At 36.7% G+C, this 20,409-nt stretch overlaps 1 protein-coding gene across 1 annotated transcript; it reads left to right on the forward strand.

Moving 5' to 3' along the window:
- The first annotated feature begins 16,842 nt into the window (after positions 1 to 16,842).
- On the forward strand, positions 16,843 to 18,101 carry LOC127074699 (thaumatin-like protein 1b). Its single transcript, XM_051016042.1, has 2 exons — positions 16,843 to 17,710; positions 17,807 to 18,101. The coding sequence occupies exons 1-2, from the start codon at positions 16,941 to 16,943 to the stop codon at positions 17,949 to 17,951; spliced, it is 915 nt and encodes a 304-aa protein (XP_050871999.1). The 5' UTR covers positions 16,843 to 16,940; the 3' UTR covers positions 17,952 to 18,101.
- Positions 18,102 to 20,409: the final 2,308 nt, after the last annotated feature.

Raw genomic sequence — 20,409 nt, forward strand, 5'->3', positions numbered from 1 at the left:
TTTCCTAAAAAAAAAAAAAAAAAAAAAACGAAAAAAAAAAAAACGAAAAAAAAAAAAAATTTAATTAATTAATTAATTAATTAATTAATTAATTAATTAAATAATTAAAATAAATAAATAAATAAAATATAACAAATTATTTTGGACTTGGGTCTCCCTCATTCCAAGCCCATTACCCACGAAATTAGTCTATAAATACTGAAGTTTCAGTAGGGGAGTTGACACTTGGAGTTTACACTGGGAGATTTACTGGAGAAAGAAGGAAGAGAAGCAAAACACTCTGAGGTTTCCTTGGAACAAAACCTTGAGGAAAAAGAAAGAGAGAGAACAGAGAAGGACGGATAGAAACTTTGGCATAGGAACCCTGCCTACCCGGAGAATTCAGAGTAAAGAAACCCTGAAGGCAGCCCATCTGCACCGAAGCCATCGCCGTCCAATTCCCGCTGCCTAACTTATTCCGATACTACAAGTGGTCAATCCCTTCAACCTTGAATTGGCAAACAGGTTTGCGTATCTCTATTGTTTATACTTTCAATTGGCCATATCTACATATATAATGCATCATGATTAAATGTTGATATATAATTTGCTTTCGTATGGGAATTTAAATATGCCTGAATACCCTGAATGTTTGACCATGTTATTCCTGTGATAAAATGCCATAAAATTCAAAGTTCCTAACATGGGGCTGTTTTCAAATTCAAAATCCGTGGCCTTCGCTAGGCGAGGCAGAGGCGAACGAGACAGTACCTGATTCTTCTAGTCTGTTTTTTTTTATGTTTTTATCATAGCCATGCATTATTTATCCTATCCTATTTATTGTTGTGATATTTCTCCGGTGTAATCTTCGATTGCACCCTGATTTGGTGTTCTGACATGTTTCTTTTTTTGAGTTTTGTAAAGGTTCACATATCCCAGGAAAAGGTTATTGGCTAGGTATTCCACTTTATTTGTGGGATACCCTTGTGGAGTTTCACCCTAAATTAATTTTTAATGTATTAATTTCTAATGTATTAATTTTTTAATATATTATTTTTAATAATTTTAATGTGGAGTTTCATCCTAATTATATAATTAATTGTAAAACTTTGCCTTTGAATAAGTGATCTTGGACCTCTCTTTGTTGCCTTATGATTACGATATTACGGTCATGTCCCGCGAACGTGGGGATACCCTTAGCAAAGACCCTTCGGTTAAATCATCATAAAATAAATTATAGTCCCTCGGATGTTGCCTTCGAATATACAACTTTGTCCCTCGATGACCCTCCGATGTTGCCTACGGTTAAATGATGATAGTCCCTTCGAATGCTAAGGTATCCTCATAACTGTTGCCTTCAATGACCAATCGATGACCCTACGATGACCCTTTTACATCCAAAGGATAAAACTACTTATTTCTCAATAATAAGGACAGTTTTACCCTCATAAGGATAGGAAATACTCATAAAGACCTTGGGTCGGTATAACTCTTAATTGCTGGCTCACAACCTAAAACATTTTTTCACACCTCACACCTTTCAAAATACCTTCAGAAAATCACCACTTGGTATACATTCATACTAGAATCATTACCGAGTTATATTTTTCTAAACAATTTTCAAAACTAAACGAGATAATCACTTTGTATACATTCATACAAGAATCATTACAAAGTTAAATTCTCTTTTCAAAACAATTTTTCTAAACAATTCACAAACACTTTTTTTTAGACAAAAATAATATAAGTGATCGAGCAATTAAGAGCCCATGGATAACCATGGATACAAAGGGTGCTAGCACCTTCCCTTTGTATAATGTACCTCCCGAACCCAAAATCTAAATTAAGGTTTTTCCTGTTCTTTTCCACCTTTCCTTATTGGATAAAAGAAAAGTCGGTGGCGACTCTTGCTAACCGCGACATTGCGATTAAAACCACAAAAAAGTCCAGTTCACCGTATGACAGTGACACTTTGGCTATCATATTTAAGAGTGATAACTTGACCATGAAGGTTTCAATTCCTTGATAAACCAATCAAGCCACAATACTTCTTTCACAATTTCAATGAGGGTAATATATTCGACTTTAGTGGATGATAAGGCAACACCCTTTTGAAGAGAAGCTTTCCAACTAATTATTGTACCAAACATTATGGAAATATATCCAGAAATAGATTTTATGGTATTCATACATCCTACATAGTCAGAGTAAAAAAATCCTTTGACTTCGACATCACTCATGGATCAACCATAAACTAGGATCCTACTCAGGGATCCTTTTATGTATCTTCGAATTCACTTCAAATGTTGCTAGTGTGCCTTCCTAGGATTGACCATATACCTGCTTAGAAGGCTTACTCCGTACACTATGTATGGCCTCGTACAAACAATATCATACATCAAAGAACCTACTATACTAGCATATGAAATTCTATTCATATATTCTCTTCCGACTTCAGTACTCGGAGTTTGAGTAGTACTCAAATTTAATTGAGGATTTGTCGATGTTAATACAGGCTTTGAATTCAACATTCCAAATTTGTCGAGAATCTTCTTCAGGTATGTCTCTTGAGATAATCATAATCTCGACTGCTTTCTATCTCTCTAGATGTCAATCCTAAGAATCCTGGTGGCAATTCCCAAATCCTTCATGTCTAACTCCTTATCGAGTTCATCCTTCACCTTCATTACATCCTCGAAACTGTTGCTTGCTATGAGGATGTCATCCATATAAATTAACAAAATAACAAGAGAACTTCCAGGTCGAAATCTGAAGTAAACACAATGGTCAAAATGGCTCATAGTGAAACCTATGTATGCCATGAACTTGTCGAATATCCCATTCCATTATCGAGGAAATTGTTTTAGGCCATATAACAACCTATTCAATTTTCATAAATAATCTTCATGTCCTCTTTCTTCATACCCTTCCGGCCACCTCATCAAGATTGTTTCATCTTGATCACCATACAAGAAGGAGGTCTTCACATCCATTTGTTCAAGTTCTAGGTCAAACTTTGCCACTATGGCTAATAACATTCTAATTAATTTATGCTTTACAATAGGTGATAACACATCATTGAAGTCAATTTCTTCTTTCTGAGTGAACCTCATAGCAACCAACCTTACCTTAAATCACTTCGACATTACTTCTTTCGATTCCTTCTTTAACCTTGCAAATCCACTCATAGCTGACTATCCTGCCCCTACAAGTTTCTTGATCAAATCCCAAGTGTTATTATCATGAGGATATTTCATCTCATCATTCATGGATTTTAGCCATTCAGTCTTATTTCAACTCATCACAACTTCCTTGTAGTCTCTAGGTTCATCATCAAGAACCCCACTTGCAGAGATTAAGGCAAAAGCTATGAGATCTGCATAACCAAGTCTCTGAGGTGGCTTGATGAAACTTCTCGACCCGTCTCTTTCTAGGAGGTAGTCATTATCAGTCTCCTTATCGTCATCAATAACTTGTGTTTACTCTTCAACTTCATTTGGGTTATGTGTAAGAACAAAAATTGTTCTACAACAGATTCCTTGATTTTGATGATAACAAAGGATGAAACCAAAAATGGCACCCTAACGAAAAGTTTCTAAGTGTGCAGGGTTCTAAAGATAGAAGAAATAAATCTGATGATGTCATCAGATGCACAACAAGATCAGATACAAATTATCAAGTATCAGAAGCATCTAAAGTGGAATCTCGTTTCAAGAAGCTCTGACTCTGGACAAAACTGCAAAGTATCAGAAGCATCTGAACATGAAGTAAAGTCTAGAAGCTCTGATTCTAGAGAAACGTTATCAGCGCCATCTGAACTCTCAAGAGATCAACATCAGAAGCAAGATTCCAAGATTCTCCAGAAACACAAATACTCTGATTATGGATTTGCTAATCATGAAAGAGTAACGTTGAAGACAAGTAAAGATTTTCAAATTGGATTTCCTGATTAAGAAAGAGACGTTAATCTCCGCTTCCAAGAGAAAAGATACTACTTGTGGTAAGTAGTCACTTCAAAGATGAAAAGTTAAACTGCAGAAGCTATTTAAGTGATGGAGTAAACTCAGTTTAATATCCACCAGATTCAACTCTACTCCAACTCATATATAAATAGAGATGCAATCAACATTCAGTAGGCAAGAAATCAACTAGCCAAAACTATACTGAATTATTTCACGCTCAAGAAAATCATCTTTGCTCCCAAAGAATTTCACTAAGCTTTTGCTTATTAAGTGAAAAATCTGTTCTTAAGTTTGTAATACTTGCTTTCTTAGAAGCACTCTAGATTACATATCTTGTATCTAATTTTTATTTGATTTCCTCAAGTGACTTTTTGTAGTCAGTATACTTGAGAAGACTAAGAGATTTTCTTCTCTCTTAGGTGTTGTTTGTAATCTTTCAAGATTAGTGGATTAAGTCCTTGTTGAAGGCGAAATCACCTTGGCCGGGTGGACTGGAGTAGCTTTGTGTTATAAGCGAACCAGTATAAAATCATTGTGTGATTTTCTTTTTGGAAAAGCGCTTATTTTTCAAACAATTCAAACCCCCCTTTCTTGTTTTTCTCACCTTCAATTGGTATCAGAGCTCCGGCTCTGTTATTGATTTTCAAATCAAACACTTAACCGTGTAGAGAGATCCAGTGCGAGAAAAACAAATGGCTCACTCAAATGAAAGAGATTCTTACAATGCTAAACCTCCTGTTTTTGATGGAGAAAAGTTTGATTACTGGAAAGACAGAATCGAAAGTTTCTTTCTGGGTTATGATGCTGACCTCTGGGACATTGTCACAGATGGATACAAACCTCCAGTCTTAAATGGAGCTGAAGTTCCCAGAAGCAAAATGTCAGAAGATCAGAAACGTGATTTCAAGAACCACCACAAGGCCAGAACAATACTTCTAAATGCTATATCATACAACGAATACGAAAAGATCACCAACAGAGAGACGGCTAAAGATATACTTGACTCTCTGAAGATGACCCATGAAGGAAACTCCCAAGTCAAGGAGACGAAGGCTCTGGCGCTGATCCAGAAATATGAAGCCTTCAAGATGGAAGATGACGAAGCTATAGAAGCTATGTTTTCCAGATTCCAAACTATTATTGCAGGTCTTAAAGTGCTTGACAAAGGATACACGACTGCAGATCATGTTAAGAAGATAGTCAGAAGTCTGCCAAAGAAATGGAGACCAATGGTTACTGCTCTGAAGTTATCAAAGGATCTGAACAATATCAGCCTTGAAGAACTTGTTAGCTCTCTCAGAAGTCATGAGATAGAACTAGAGGAGGATGAGCCTCAGAAAAGAAACAAGTCAGTGGCGCTGAAGTCCAGACCTGAAAGACGGAAGTCAGACAGAACCAAAGCTCTCCAGGCAGAAACTGCAGATACTGACGACTCTGAACCTGAAGACTCTGATGATGAAGAAGAACTGTCCTTACTAACCAGAAGAGTTAAGCAACTCTGGAAAAGAAGGAACAACAACAACTTCAGAAGATCAAGACCCAGAGGGGATAGATCAGAGTCAACTTCAAAAGGTAAACCTAATAAAGATATTACCTGTTTTGAATGTAAAGAAACAGGTCATTACAGAAATGAATGCCCCAAGCTGAAGAAAGACAACCCTAGAAAAGAAAGCTTCAAGAAGAATACCTTCAGAACAAAGAAAGGACTAATGGCCACCTGGGACGATAGTGAATCAGGATCATCAGAATCTGACTCTGATGAACAAGCCAACGTAGCACTTATGGCTACCACATCCAGCAGCTCAGATGAAGAATCTGAAGAGGTATTTTCTGAACTTTCTAGATCTGACTTAGAATCATGTTTATCAGAAACTCTTACCTCTCTTCAGAAATTAAAACAAAAAGTTAAAAGCATTAAAGGCCTTCTTAAAGCAAAATCTGAAGAATGTAGTAAACTTGAGACAACAATTCTAGCACAAGAAGATACTATCAGATCTTTAACGTTAGAAAGAGATGGAACTAAAACCAAAAGCTTAGAATTAGAAGAAGCGTTGTCTCAAGCACCACAAACTTCAAATGAAATTATTTATAAATATGAAGAAGCCTTTCAAAAATTTCTGAAGAATGGAATAGATAGGAGTATTATGGCATCCATGATTTATGGAGTAAGTCAGAATAATAAAAGGGGAATTGGGTATGATTCTGAGGAACATAAAACCTCTACCAGTAACCAAATTAAATCACCTTTTTCATATCACTACACACACACACAAGAACACAAATTTAAAAATGCTAGAAGACCCAAAGTTGTGAGAAACTCTGGGAAAACTAATCTAAAAGGACCCAAGAGATTCTGGGTACCGAAAGATAAGATTATCTATGTTGCAGATATCCTATGCAGCAAAGTTCAGACACCAGTCATGGTACCTGGACTCTGGATGCTCGCGACATATGACGGGAAGAAAGTCTATGTTCCAAAGCCTGGAACTTAAAGACGCTGGATTTGTAGGCTTCGGAGGAGATCAGAAAGGAAGGATCAGAGGCTCCGGAACTATTGGTAATGGTACTCTTCCCTCTATATCTGACGTTCTTTATGTAGAAGGATTAATGCATAACTTGTTATCCATAAGTCAATTAAGTGATAACGGTTATGATGTAATCTTTAATCAAAAAATGTGTAAAGCCATTAGTCAGAACGATGGCTCTGTCCTTTTCACAGGCAAGAGGAAAAACAACATTTATAAAATAAATCTTTCTGATTTAAAAGATCAAAATGTTAAATGTTTAATGTCAGTTCACGAAGAGCAATGGGTATGGCATAGACGCTTAGGCCACATTAGCATGAGAAAACTTTCTCAGCTAACTAAACTTGAGTTAGTCAGAGGCCTGCCTAAACTGAAGTTTTCTTCAGATGCTCTGTGTGAAGCTTGCCAGAAAGGAAAGTTTTCAAAAACATCTTTTAAAAGGAAAAATGTTGTTTCTACCTCTAAGCCTCTGGAGCTTCTTCACATTGACTTATTTGGTCCTGTGAAAACAGCATCAGTCAATGGAAAGAAGTATGGACTAGTAATCGTTGATGATTACAGCCGCTGGACATGGGTAAAATTCCTAAAGCACAAGAGTGAGTCTCACTCTGTATTCACCAGTTTCTGTTCTAAAGTGCAAAAAGAATTTGACTCTAAAATTGTTAGAGTCAGAAGTGATCATGGTGGAGAATTTGAAAATAAAGATTTTGAAGAATTATTTGATTCTAATGGAATATCCCATGATTTCTCCTGCCCTAGAACTCCACAACAAAATGGAGTTGTAGAGAGGAAGAATAGGACACTCCAAGAAATGGCCAGAACCATGATCAATGAAACAAATGTAGCAAAGCACTTTTGGGCAGAAGCTGTAAATACAGCGTGTTATATTCAGAATAGAATCTCTATTAGACCTATTCTGGAAAAGACTCCCTATGAACTGTGTAAGGGAAGAAAACCCAACATTTCATATTTTCATCCTTTTGGATGCATTTGCTTTATATTAAATACTAAAGAACATCTGAACAAGTTTGATTCCAAAGCACAGAAAGGTATTATGTTAGGATACTCAGAACGCTCTAAAGGCTACAGAGTATACAACACAGAAACCAAAATTGTGGAGGAATCAATTCATGTTAGATTTGATGATAAGCTTGACCCTGAAAAGTCAAAGCTAGTTGAAAAGTTTGCAGATTTAGAGATCACTCTGGTAGAATCTGAGAAAACTCCAGAAGCAACTGTCACTCCAGACTCTGAAGAAATTAAATCTCCAGAAATTCCAAGGAAAGTTAAAAGTCGTATTAACGTATCTGAAGATTTGATTTTGGGAAACAAAGATGAACCTGTTAGAACCAGATCTACCTTCAGAACCTCTGAAGATATTCCTCTGGGACTAGTGTCTCTGATTGAGCCTACGTCCTGTGATGAAGCTCTTCAAGATAACGATTGGGTGGCAGCTATGCAAGAAGAGTTAGATCAATTCTCCAAGAATGATGTCTGGGATCTCGTTCCTAAACCCAGAGGAACTCATGTCATTGGAACCAGATGGGTTTTCAGAAACAAACTGAACGAGAAAGGAGAAGTTGTCAGAAACAAAGCACGACTGGTAGCTCAAGGTTATAGTCAACAAGAAGGTATTGATTATAATGAAACTTTTGCTCCAGTCGCGAGGTTAGAATCTATTCGTCTTCTTGTATCTTTTGCTATTAATCATTCTATTAAACTATATCAAATGGATGTCAAGAGTGCATTTCTTAATGATTATATTTCAGAAGAAGTGTATGTCAATCAACCTCCAGGTTTTGAAAATTCAAACTTAAGAAATCCTTATATGTACTTAAACAAGCTCCCAGAGCTTGGTATGAACGCTTAAGCAATTTTCTTCTGGAACAAAATTTTATCAGAGGGAAAGTTGATTCTACACTCTTCTGTAAAAACCTTAATAATGATCTCATGATATGCCAAATTTATGTTGATGATATTATTTTTGGTTCTGCTAATATCTCTGTTTGCCAAGAATTTTCTAAGTTAATGCAGGCAGAATTTGAAATGAGTCTAATGCAAGAACTAAAGTTCTTTCTGGGAATTCAAATCAATCAAACTCCAGAAGTCACGTACATTCATCAAAGCAAGTACATTAAAGACGTTCTGAAGAAGTTTGACATGACTAAATGCAACTCTGCAAAGACTCCCATGCATCCAACTTGCATTCTGGAAAAGGAAGAGGTAAGCAACAAGGTTTGTCAGAAGCTCTATCGAGGTATGATAGGCTCTCTTCTCTATCTGACTGCTACTCGTCCTGATATTCTCTTTAGCGTCTGTCTTTGTGCCAGATTCCAATCAGATCCTAGAGAATCTCATTTAACAGTTGTTAAGAGAATTCTTAAGTATCTGAAAGGAACTCCTAACCTGGGCCTGATGTATGAGAAAACATCAGAGTATAGGCTTTCTGGTTATTGTGATGCAGATTATGCAGGAGATAGAATAGAACGAAAAAGCACATCTGGAAATTGCCAGCTTCTGGGAAACAATCTAATCTCCTGGGCTAGCAAAAGACAGTCAACTATCGCTCTATCAACTGCAGAAGCAGAATATATCTCAGCATCACTGTGCACAACTCAGATGCTCTGGATGAAGCATCAGCTAGAAGATCTTCAGATATTTGAGAGTAACATTCCTATCCTTTGTGATAATACTGCTGCTATTTGTTTGAGTAAGAATCCTATTTTACATTCCAGAGCTAAACACATAGAAATTAAACATCATTTTATTAGAGACTATGTTCAGAAAGGGATAGTAACGCTGAAGTTCATTGATACAGAACATCAATGGGCAGATATCTTTACTAAGCCTCTAGCTGAAGATAGATTTCTTTTTATCTTAGAGAATCTGAACATTAAAAATTGTCCTGAGTAAAATTTGGCTCTGAACATGTAAAATGAGACTCTGATAAAAACAAATACACTTCTGCCTCTGACTCTGATACTTCTACAAGTTTAGAAGATATCTGAATCAGAAATCTTCAGAACCAATCTCTTGGTATTCCTGAAGATCAGATACATTAAACACGTGGAGCTCTGAGCGTCAAACCTTAGAACTTCTAGACAGCTGTCAAGAAATTCAAAAGGCAGACGTTTGAGTTTTCCTCGAGCAGTGTGCAAACTGTGGGATTAGACATTCATTTATTAGCTGTAATCATTTTTCCCCCAAACGTGCTATTTTGGTTTTTGTGCTAACGCTGGTATGTGTGTCGTTTTGCATGCGTTTTTACTTAGGTATATAAACACTTTTCTCACATTTCACACACTTATCACTCTCACTCACTCTAAAACCTTAAACCCTTCTCTGCAAGTTCTCTGCAAGTTCTTCATCTTCTTCTTCAATCTTCTTCATGAATGCTCAAGAGCAAGAAGTTTTTAACTTCTCCCAACAGATGGAAGCCAGTTCTAATCCCCAAACCTCAAACACTCAAACACCCACTGTTACAGGCGTCACCATAACCCCTGTTTATCAAGAACCCCACATTCTTGACCGAGAAAGCCACATAAACCTTTCAACTCCCTTTGAAGGTTTGGATGTTTTGTGTGAATCCTTGGTTGATTTTGACAACCTAAGAAGAAATGACGTTGATCTCACTAGGGAACTTCGTCAACAAGGATGGGAAACCTACTTCGACAGGCTTTATGGTCCAATCTACCCTCTTCTAGTCAAGGAGTTCTGGAGACATGCAGATGCAGATGACCAGTTCATTGTTTCTTTTGTTCTGGGAGTGAAGATTGTAATCACTGAAGCTTCAATTGCCTCCCTGCTGAACATGGAGAAAACTGGAGGTAAAAGGATTTACAACATTCCTCCAAGGTCAAAGCGCATCACTGAAGTCATCAACCCAACAATCTTCAAACCTAATGTTGAAGGAAACCCCTCTAAGAACAAGGAGCTTCATCAGAACCTCCGAGTTTGGCTGAAGATAATTCTGGGAACAATCCATCACCGTCCAGCCTCTAACTCTTCAGATTATATCAATGCAGACCAGAAATGCATTCTGTACTGCATTCAGAAGGGTATCAAGATCAACCTCCCTACTCTCCTGTTCAGATATCTGAGGGATTCTGTCAGAGAAACCAGAAACAACATGAAGCCAAGGTCTTACATCCCTCTGGGGAGATTGCTCTCTGACATCTTCATTGAGCATGGATTGGTAGATGATCTGGAAAAGACCAGATGTATGGATGATCTGGCAATTGATGTAGGGAGAGCTTTAAATGCCAAAAACCTCAAGAGCATGGGAATCATCAAAGAGATCAGAGTCAAGCCAACTCTGGATGTATCCTGGGAATCTCTAAAAGATCAGAGGAAGATGCCTCATGGCCTTGCCAGGTTCTTCAAGAATGAACCCAAGAGTGCCATTGCTATCTACCTTCAGGATCGTCTGGATGAAGGCGTTGATATTTCTGATTTCAGTCTCGACGACTGTCTGGATTCAGTAGAAGATCTGGTCAGATACAAGAGAGGTGTCTCTGAGAAACTGATAGCTGCTGAGGCAAGGAGAGCAAAGAAAGCCAGACTTGAAGAAACTTCTGGAAGCAAAACTTCAGCACCTCTGAATGTCTCTTCTGGTAAGTCTATTCCTCCTGTCTCCTCTGAATTTAAAATGGCTTCCTCTAACCCTCTCTCTTCACAACCAATATATACCACCTCTGAAATACCACCCTCAATCACCAGAACCTCCCAACCTATACAAACCCACCAAAGCATTTCTTCTTCTTCATCCTCTGAATATGAATCACCTCCTTACCTTTCCCCTTCTTCTAACCAAGAGTCCTCTGACCAAGAACACTCTGACCCAAACTCCCCAACCATAGCAACACTCTATGCCCATCGACTTGCTTCACAACGAACACAAACCACAGAACCTGAAATAACTTCACCACTACAACAAACAACCACCATACCCTCTGTAATTCAACCATCTGCTCCTCTCACCTCTAATATCATTCCACCAATCCTTCCCGCTGTCCCAGAACTAGAATCCGAACCTTTAGATTTAAACCCACTTTACGCTTCATCCCCCAGTCTTCAACCAGAAGCAGATTCTAAACCCCAACCTGAGTCAGAATCTGAACCTCAAACTCTAAATCTCAGCCCTCAAAACTCTCCACCTCATACCTCTGAACCAGAACCTGAACCTGAGCTTTCTAAACCTACCCTTAAGGAAGCCATCTTTATGATTGCAGAGGCTTCAGCTCAAAAGATAGATTCTCTAGTCACAAACTCTGAAATCAGTGATGATCCTGCATCTGTAAGGACACACTGGAACAGAGTCATTGGCTGGATGACATCTGAGTCTTTTAGGCTGAAGAGTGTCTCTGAACAAGTCAGAAATGGCTACATCAGAGATGCTGAGGCAAGACTCCAGGAGAGACTTGCCAGAGAAGCTGAAGCCAGAAGGCTAGAAGCGGAGAGGTTGGCTAAGGAAGCTGAAGAAGAAGCAAAAAGACTAGAGGAAGAAAGACTGGCAAAAGAAGCAGAAATCCTAAGGCAACAAGAAGCTGAAGCTAAAGCTCTGGCAGATGCAGAAGCTCAAGCTGCTGCAGAAGCTGAAGCCCAGCAGGCTCTGACTCAGGGGGAGTCTTCAACTGCTGTTCCCATGATTCTTCAGACTTTGAAGGATCTTAAGGAAGATCAGAACATCCTCCGAGACAGAATGGACAAGCAAGATACGGTCAATGAGAATATCCAGAAGATGCTTGCCATGATCTTGCAGAAATTGCCTCAGAACCCTTAGGCACTTAGGATTTTATGTTTTGTTTGCCTTTTGTTGTTTTTGCTTCTGTCTTCTTTTTGGATCTAATGTTTTGCTCTTGATTTTAATGAATCTGATGTTTCTCTTTTAATGAAGTGTTTTTCTCTTTAAGTTATTTTTTTACTATGTCTTTTTGATTCTGACAAAAAGGGGGAGAAATCATTAAATAGCTCTGATGAAAATTTGTCTAAAACCTTAAGCACTCTGCAACATTTGTAAAAATAGCTCTGATAAAAATAACTCTAACATTAAATTTAAGAATTTGCAGAAAGTTTCAGAAATCTCATTACTTGAAAAGCTCTGGTAAGAACTTCTGAACTCCCTAGCACTAACTCAGGGGGAGCTTCTGTCTATCTGATCTTATTTTATTCATGTTTCATCTGCTATTTTAAGTTGTTTCGTCATCATCAAAAAGGGGGAGATTGTAAGAACAAAAATTGTTCTACAACAGATTCCTTGATTTTGATGATAACAAAGGATGAAACCAAAAATGGCACCCTAACGAAAAGTTTCTAAGTGTGCAGGGTTCTAAAGATAGAAGAAATAAATCTGATGATGTCATCAGATGCACAACAAGATCAGATACAAATTATCAAGTATCAGAAGCATCTAAAGTGGAATCTCGTTTCAAGAAGCTCTGACTCTGGACAAAACTGCAAAGTATCAGAAGCATCTGAACATGAAGTAAAGTCTAGAAGCTCTGATTCTGGAGAAACGTTATCAGCGCCATCTGAACTCTCAAGAGATCAACATCAGAAGCAAGATTCCAAGATTCTCCAGAAACACAAATACTCTGATTATGGATTTGCTAATCATGAAAGAGTAACGTTGAAGACAAGTAAAGATTTTCAAATTGGATTTCCTGATTAAGAAAGAGACGTTAATCTCCGCTTCCAAGAGAAAAGATACTACTTGTGGTAAGTAGTCACTTCAAAGATGAAAAGTTAAACTGCAGAAGCTATTTAAGTGATGGAGTAAACTCAGTTTAATATCCACCAGATTCAACTCTACTCCAACTCATATATAAATAGAGATGCAATCAACATTCAGTAGGCAAGAAATCAACTAGCCAAAACTATACTGAATTATTTCACGCTCAAGAAAATCATCTTTGCTCCCAAAGAATTTCACTAAGCTTTTGCTTATTAAGTGAAAAATCTGTTCTTAAGTTTGTAATACTTGCTTTCTTAGAAGCACTCTAGATTACATATCTTGTATCTAATTTTTATTTGATTTCCTCAAGTGACTTTTTGTAGTCAGTATACTTGAGAAGACTAAGAGATTTTCTTCTCTCTTAGGTGTTGTTTGTAATCTTTCAAGATTAGTGGATTAAGTCCTTGTTGAAGGCGAAATCACCTTGGCCGGGTGGACTGGAGTAGCTTTGTGTTATAAGCGAACCAGTATAAAATCATTGTGTGATTTTCTTTTTGGAAAAGCGCTTATTTTTCAAACAATTCAAACCCCCCTTTCTTGTTTTTCTCACCTTCATTATGTAATTCAACATTACTATGTTCCACCTCAACCTGAATCTCTTCCTGTTCCAGCTCCTCTACAGAGATCTTCGTACTTCGACCAACGTTATTAGTTTTCTTGAAATCCATCTCAACTTCGTTAAAAACTACATCTCGATTTATGATACACCTCTTGTGACATGGCTCTAGGCACCACAACCTATAAGCTTTGACTCCTTATGGGTATCCAAGAAACATTCATCTCAGAGCTCTAGATTCGACCTTCTCTTGCCTAATATGAACATATGCTAAACAACCAAATAATCTAAGTCTATCGAGATTAGGTGGATGCCCCGACTAGACTTCTCAGGCATCTTCATCCCCAAGGCATCCGAGGGACACCTATTTATCAGGTATGCTATAGTCATTGTAGCCTTAGTTTAAAACACCTTCTTCGATCCAGTGCTAACCAACATGCATCTAACCCTTTCAAGGATAGTTCAATTGAACCTTTCAGCCATGCCATTTTGATGAGGAGTCCCTGCTAAAGTCTTAATCCTAGCAATACTAGACATTGCATAATAACTGTCGAAAGATTCATTGCAGAACTCAAGGAGATTATCGATTCTCAACCTCTTGACCTTTCTTCGATTTTGATTTTCGACCAAAGTTTTCTAACTTTTAAAATTATAAAAAATTTCATCCTTAGTCTTCTGCCATCTTGTAATCTCTATTGTTTCCTAGCAGAACTGATCCACCATCTTGATCCATAATTCCTCAAACACATATTTGTTTGGAGTCATGTGCCAAGTACACCCTGAATCTGTAATCCACTCCTTACTAGACTTGTTGCTTGAAACCACAAGGACATCAGATGATTCATAATCATCTTGCACAATGGATGTGTTGCCATTATCTTTACCCCTATGACTATTCAGACGAGCAGAGCACACCTTTTTCGTATGACCCTCCTTCTTACATTGGTAACACCTAATTCCAAGAGAATCACCACTGTAAGACTTCTACCGACCTTTACTCTTCTTCTTCTCAAACTTATCATCTTTCTTCAAGAATTTCCCTTTAACAGATAATCCTTCACCAACAGACGACGACTTTTGCTCATTTCGTTCGCTCAAATCCTTAGAGTACAAGGCTGATTGAAATTATTCAAAGGTCAAGGTCTCTCTTCCATACAAGAGAGTTTCTTTGAAGTGAGCATGAGATTTGGGTAAAGCACACAACAACATCAACGCTTGACCTTCATCATCAATCTTGACATTGATATTCTCCAAATTACTTATCAGATTGTTGAACTTATCAAACTGCGCAGTCAAGAATTCGTCTTCACTCATATTGAATGAATACAAAACTTGCTTCAGAAAGAGATTATTGACCAAAGATTTGGTAATATATAACCCTTCGAGTTTGCTTCACACACCTGCTGCAGTTTTCTCTTTTGAAACCTGTCTCAGAACCTTATCGCCAAGGCTTAAGATGAATGCAATGTGGACTTTCTCCATCATCGAACTCTTCTCTCTCTTTGTTAGGTAACATCCATCTTCTCCGATCATTTCAACACTTCTAACAAACCCTGCTGAAGCAGAAGATCTCGCCATAAGTCGAAATCATTCATTCTGGTGGATTTCTCAATCTCATACTTCGTTGACGACATCTTGATCCACGCTCACTCCACCCGTTTGTTGTGACAAACGGCGCAACAGGAACGAAGTAGTCCTGCGAGAAAGAGAGTTTTTTTTAACAAACACAAGAAAAATGATTCAGTTACGAAGAGAGAGAGAGGGGGAAGAGATAAAGAGAGAGAAGAGAGAGATTTGGTTATAATAGTTTTTCGATTCTCTTTCTCTAAAATTAGGGTTTACATATTATAAGTGAATAACAACTTAACCACTACTCTAACATACTGGAGTACAACCTATTTATAGACTCTTAGTGTATGCATGTCATGTATGATGATATCACTGATACATGCATACATAGTTATTATATAATAAAATACCTAACTAATTTAAGTCATTTGCATGCTCGAACTGACTTCGACTATAATATACACAACTTCGACTACTACATGCTTGAACTAACTTCGACTACAACATGCACAACTCTGACTACTGCTGTTTGAACTGATTTCAACTACAACATACACAACTTCGACTACGACATGCATAACTTCGACTACTACTGCTTGAATTGACTTCGACTACAACATACACAACCCAATTGAACCATGAAGTTTCCTCTGACGAGACTATAAAGATCGATCCAAAATACTAATGATAATGATGAATAAAAATTTAAATTTAGCAATAGATGCTTGCATAAAATCTTTGCATTATATTTTCTGTGTTGTTTAATATGTCATGGAAGTAGCATTACAATCAAACAATGTTTTCCCCCTTCACAAACATAAGCTTTTAAATCAATCTTTACATTGTTTAATTTTAAAAAGGCATGTATGATTGCTAAATGCAGTGTATTGGGTAGATATATTTCATGAATCATGACATTCTTCGAAGGGAGTAGTATATTTCAACAACTTCCCACATGAAGAGTGAAAAAGTTCCAAAGAAAATCAACAGTTTGAATTTTAGTTTCAATAATCTAAACACTTTACATATCTCTCAGTAAACTCCAGATTACTAGCAAAGCTTCTCTCATAACGATAAAGTAAATAAAAAGGACATTACATTCCCAAACCGACATTACCTTGACATGAATCTTTGCTCCTACTTTATCTTAGAACGGAATCTTTGTTCCAACTTAGATTCCCATAAATTTAATGTCGTCCCATTCAGCATAGTTCATATTGTTGAGGATGTTTCCCTAAGTATAGTAAATTACCAACCATCCTTTCACAATTAGGTTCATTTGTTCTGCTTTGTTCGTCAGCAAACAGCACTATACTTGATCTATGTTTTTATAAAATAAAAAGATTCTTTCTTTCGATCTTGCACCAAACACAAACACTTTGCCAACCTCAGACTGTACGTGTCTGTGACAGTTATATGCATGTATGCATGTGCGAAAATGCTAAAGTAGAAGTATCTTCTGTCCCCACAAATTCACATGGCTCCCATCATATAATCTTTATATATATTCTCTTCTTTCTTCATATATCTTACCTCTTTTCATAGCTATAATAAAAAGGAGTATTAGTGAAGAATATTGTGCATGGTATCTTGTTATTATTTGCTACTTTTATGAAATGGAGACTTCAACTCAATTTGCTTTCACTCTTCTCTTTCTGTTTCTCTTTCATTCCATAAGAGGTTCAGATTCAGCCACATTTACAATTGTAAACAAGTGTAGCTACCCCGTTTGGCCGGGGATTTTGTCCGGTGCCGGGACGGCACAGTTAGTAACGACTGGTTTCGCCCTACAATCGGGCGAAACCAATGTTATAGCTGTGCCGACGGCTTGGTCAGGCCGCATATGGGGACGAACATTATGCTCAACAGACTCCGCCGGAAAATTCTCATGCGCAACCGGAGATTGCGGTTCTTCCAAAGTAGAATGCACTGGTAGTGGCGCAGTTCCACCAGCGACACTTGCGGAGTTCACGTTAAACGGTGCAGGAGGGATGGATTTCTACGACGTCAGCCTTGTAGACGGTTACAACCTTCCCATGACTATTGAACCGCGTGGCGGCGTCGGCAACTGCACGACGACGGGTTGTACGGCGGACTTGAATGAAGCGTGTCCGACGGAGCTGAAAGTGAAAATTTCAGTGGAAGAAGAAGAGAGCGGTGAGAAGAGCGTGGCGTGTAAAAGCGCGTGTGAAGCTTTTGGAGATCCGTTGTATTGCTGCAGTGGCGCTTATGCAACACCACAGACATGTAAACCAAGTGCGTACGGGCAGTACTTCAAGAACGCGTGCCCACGCGCTTATAGCTATGCTTACGATGATGGAACTAGCACCTTCACTTGTTCTTCCGCGGATTACCTCATTACTTTCTGTTCTACACCTTCCAAAAGGTAATAATGTAGTTTAATACTTTAATTAATATAATTTTAGCAAAGTTTATATTTTTAGTATAATAAACAAATAAAAAAAAATATAAATGAGTGCAGTAAGTTGATAAAGTCAGGAGGGAATGGAAAATTCCCATTTGGAGTGGACATATGGGCAGGCGACGGGAATGGGCATGGTGATGAATCAACAAGCAAGGTGATGATGACATTATTAATTGGCGCTGTTCTAACGACAATTTTGTGACCAACAACAAACCATTTCATGTATATTCACTACAATTTACTGTAAAGAAAAGAACAAAAAGTAATGTGTTTTAGAATTTTAATTCATTTTCAAATTAGATCATTGGTAGGGTTCATAAATAATATAAATCTATTGAGATCAGATGAAAAAGTTGTTATGTTTTTTTTTTAATCCTCTGGCTGCTTATTGTTCTCTAAAGAAAAACTTTATAGGGCCAGAAGGTTTTTGGAATTAGATTTAAGCTTATGTTATTTCTTTTTTAAAACTTTAACTGTAGTTAAAAATATATTGGTAAGCAGGACTATATGTTTTTTAGAAATAATAAGAATAGGAATGTATGATAATCATTTACCAAAAATAAATATAATTAGACAAAGCTGAGATTTTGATCCGTGTTGAAAAATTTATCTTATACTCCTACCGTTATAATGTTACTCCTACAAAATTTAAAAACTCCATTTTAACATCTTTTATAAATAAGTGTTTACCTGTTAACTTTTCACCATTTTTTTTTTGAATCTTTTCGAAATTGGAGATAGTCCACCCCTACACAAATTTCCCTGTGTAATTTGATTTTTTTTATCAGAATATTTACATTGAAGTTATCTGATTTTTCTTCCGCAGAATTAACTTATATTTAAGTAAAAAATAAAGTAAATTTTGTTCACCGAATTACTTATATTTGAGTAGTATGGTATGTATTTTTTGAATGTAAATTTTGTTTATCTACTTATATTTAAGTTTTTTTGGTATATAATCTTTTTTATCGGATTACTTACATTTAAGTTATTCCATATATATTTTTTTTTCACCAAATTATATTTATTTAGATTATGTCTATCTATTTTTCATATATAATTTTTTAAATTAAGACTAGTGCAATATCATCTAATAAAAATTTAGGTCTAATTGTAATTTTGTTCCTTCTATTTTTTTTTATAGTTTTAATCATTTCATTTTAAAAATCATGTTTTTTTGTCACTTTTTTAAGTTTTGTTTTGGATTTTAGTCCCATGAACAATTTGAAAATAATTTTTGATAATGTGGCGTATATTCTGATGATGTGTCAATTTCTATCTGCCCAAATATATTTCTATCTCATATCAATTTATTTAAAATTAAATTATTTCATTTAATTTAATTTTAATTCAATTATTCTTATAAATCAATTAATTAAAAATCATAATAGATAGAACATTAAAGAGACATTGAACTTATTCTCCTTCTTCTCATATTTCTCGAATCGGCTATGTCACAATTCATCTATTTATGGATTCCTTGACATCACATATATTCCTCCTCAATATTGATATAGCAAGAGAGATCCATCATGAAATCTCAAACACAAACATACACATCATAAGAACACGACACTCAAATTCCGCACGCCCATTAAGCACTAAAATGGGAACCCTAAAACTCTTAACATCCCAAACCTTAATTGATTTATCAATCGATGTAGTGTCAATAATACATTCATGATGAAACCTGGCTCAAGAATGTCCCAGATTTGGAGAGGACAATCACCAATAATTCAAAACTAGGTTTCAAAAGAGGGGAAAAGAAAATAAAAACATTGCTTCTCTAGCTACAAGATATTAATACAGTTCATGATATGAGATCCTTGAAAACTTTGCTTCTCACCCCATATCCCTCATCTTCAAACCTTGTTCCTCACACCCATGTTCTTCACCTTCAAATCTCAAAAACCACATCAAATTCCGTGATTGCATCTAAGAAAAATAATCTAAAGAGATGAAAACTATGAGATTTTAGAGTGTAAAGCGACAATATAATAGTGTTCATATCTATGAAAAAAGTCATTGTGTTCTCAAGATTTAGGGGTTCAGGTTAGGATTTCATTTTAGTTTTTTTTGTTAGGATTTCATTTTAGTTTTTTTTGTTGGTCTTGATTGCTGATTTTTTTGGGATTAAACTATTATTCCAATTCCTCCCCCAATCAAAACCGTCACTCTCAATCTTCATCTCCCTCAGCAACAACCGCGTGTAACACCGCCACCCACAACACTCCATTCTTCTCGTGTATTTTAGAAAATAGAAAAGACCAAAAAAATTGAACCCCCTCTCTCTCACTCGCAACTTCCGACCGCCGCCCTCTTCACCGTTTCTCCTTTTCATATCACTTTCCAACCAACCTCCACTCCTTCAGCAACAACCACACAACAAATCACCTTTATCAACTACGGAAACATGTCAATCCTCTTCTTCCCCCAACCAAAAGTGCTTGAGCGATTGTTTTTGTAAAGAAGGCGATGGGTTTATGAAAAAAAATACCATTAACATATATAATTCTATTTTTTTACATAATGGTATTAGATAATAATTTTGAAAATTTATAAAAAAATATTAACATATATATTAAATTAAAAAATAGAGTTGGATTAATTTTAAAATGACTTGGCATTGGCACATCAGTAAACTGGGCGCCACATCACTA

Source organism: Lathyrus oleraceus, chromosome 4, assembly GCF_024323335.1.
Source record: "Lathyrus oleraceus cultivar Zhongwan6 chromosome 4, CAAS_Psat_ZW6_1.0, whole genome shotgun sequence".
NCBI lineage: Eukaryota > Viridiplantae > Streptophyta > Magnoliopsida > Fabales > Fabaceae > Lathyrus > Lathyrus oleraceus.

Excerpts from the sequence above, each read along its gene's own strand:
- LOC127074699 (XM_051016042.1), top strand. The coding sequence starts at position 16,941 with ATGGAGACTTCAACTCAATTTGCTTTCACTCTTCTCTTTCTGTTTCTC. Across the intron at positions 17,711-17,806 it reads TGTTCTACACCTTCCAAAAG|TAAGTTGATAAAGTCAGGAG; the intron begins GTAATAATGTAG and ends AAATGAGTGCAG.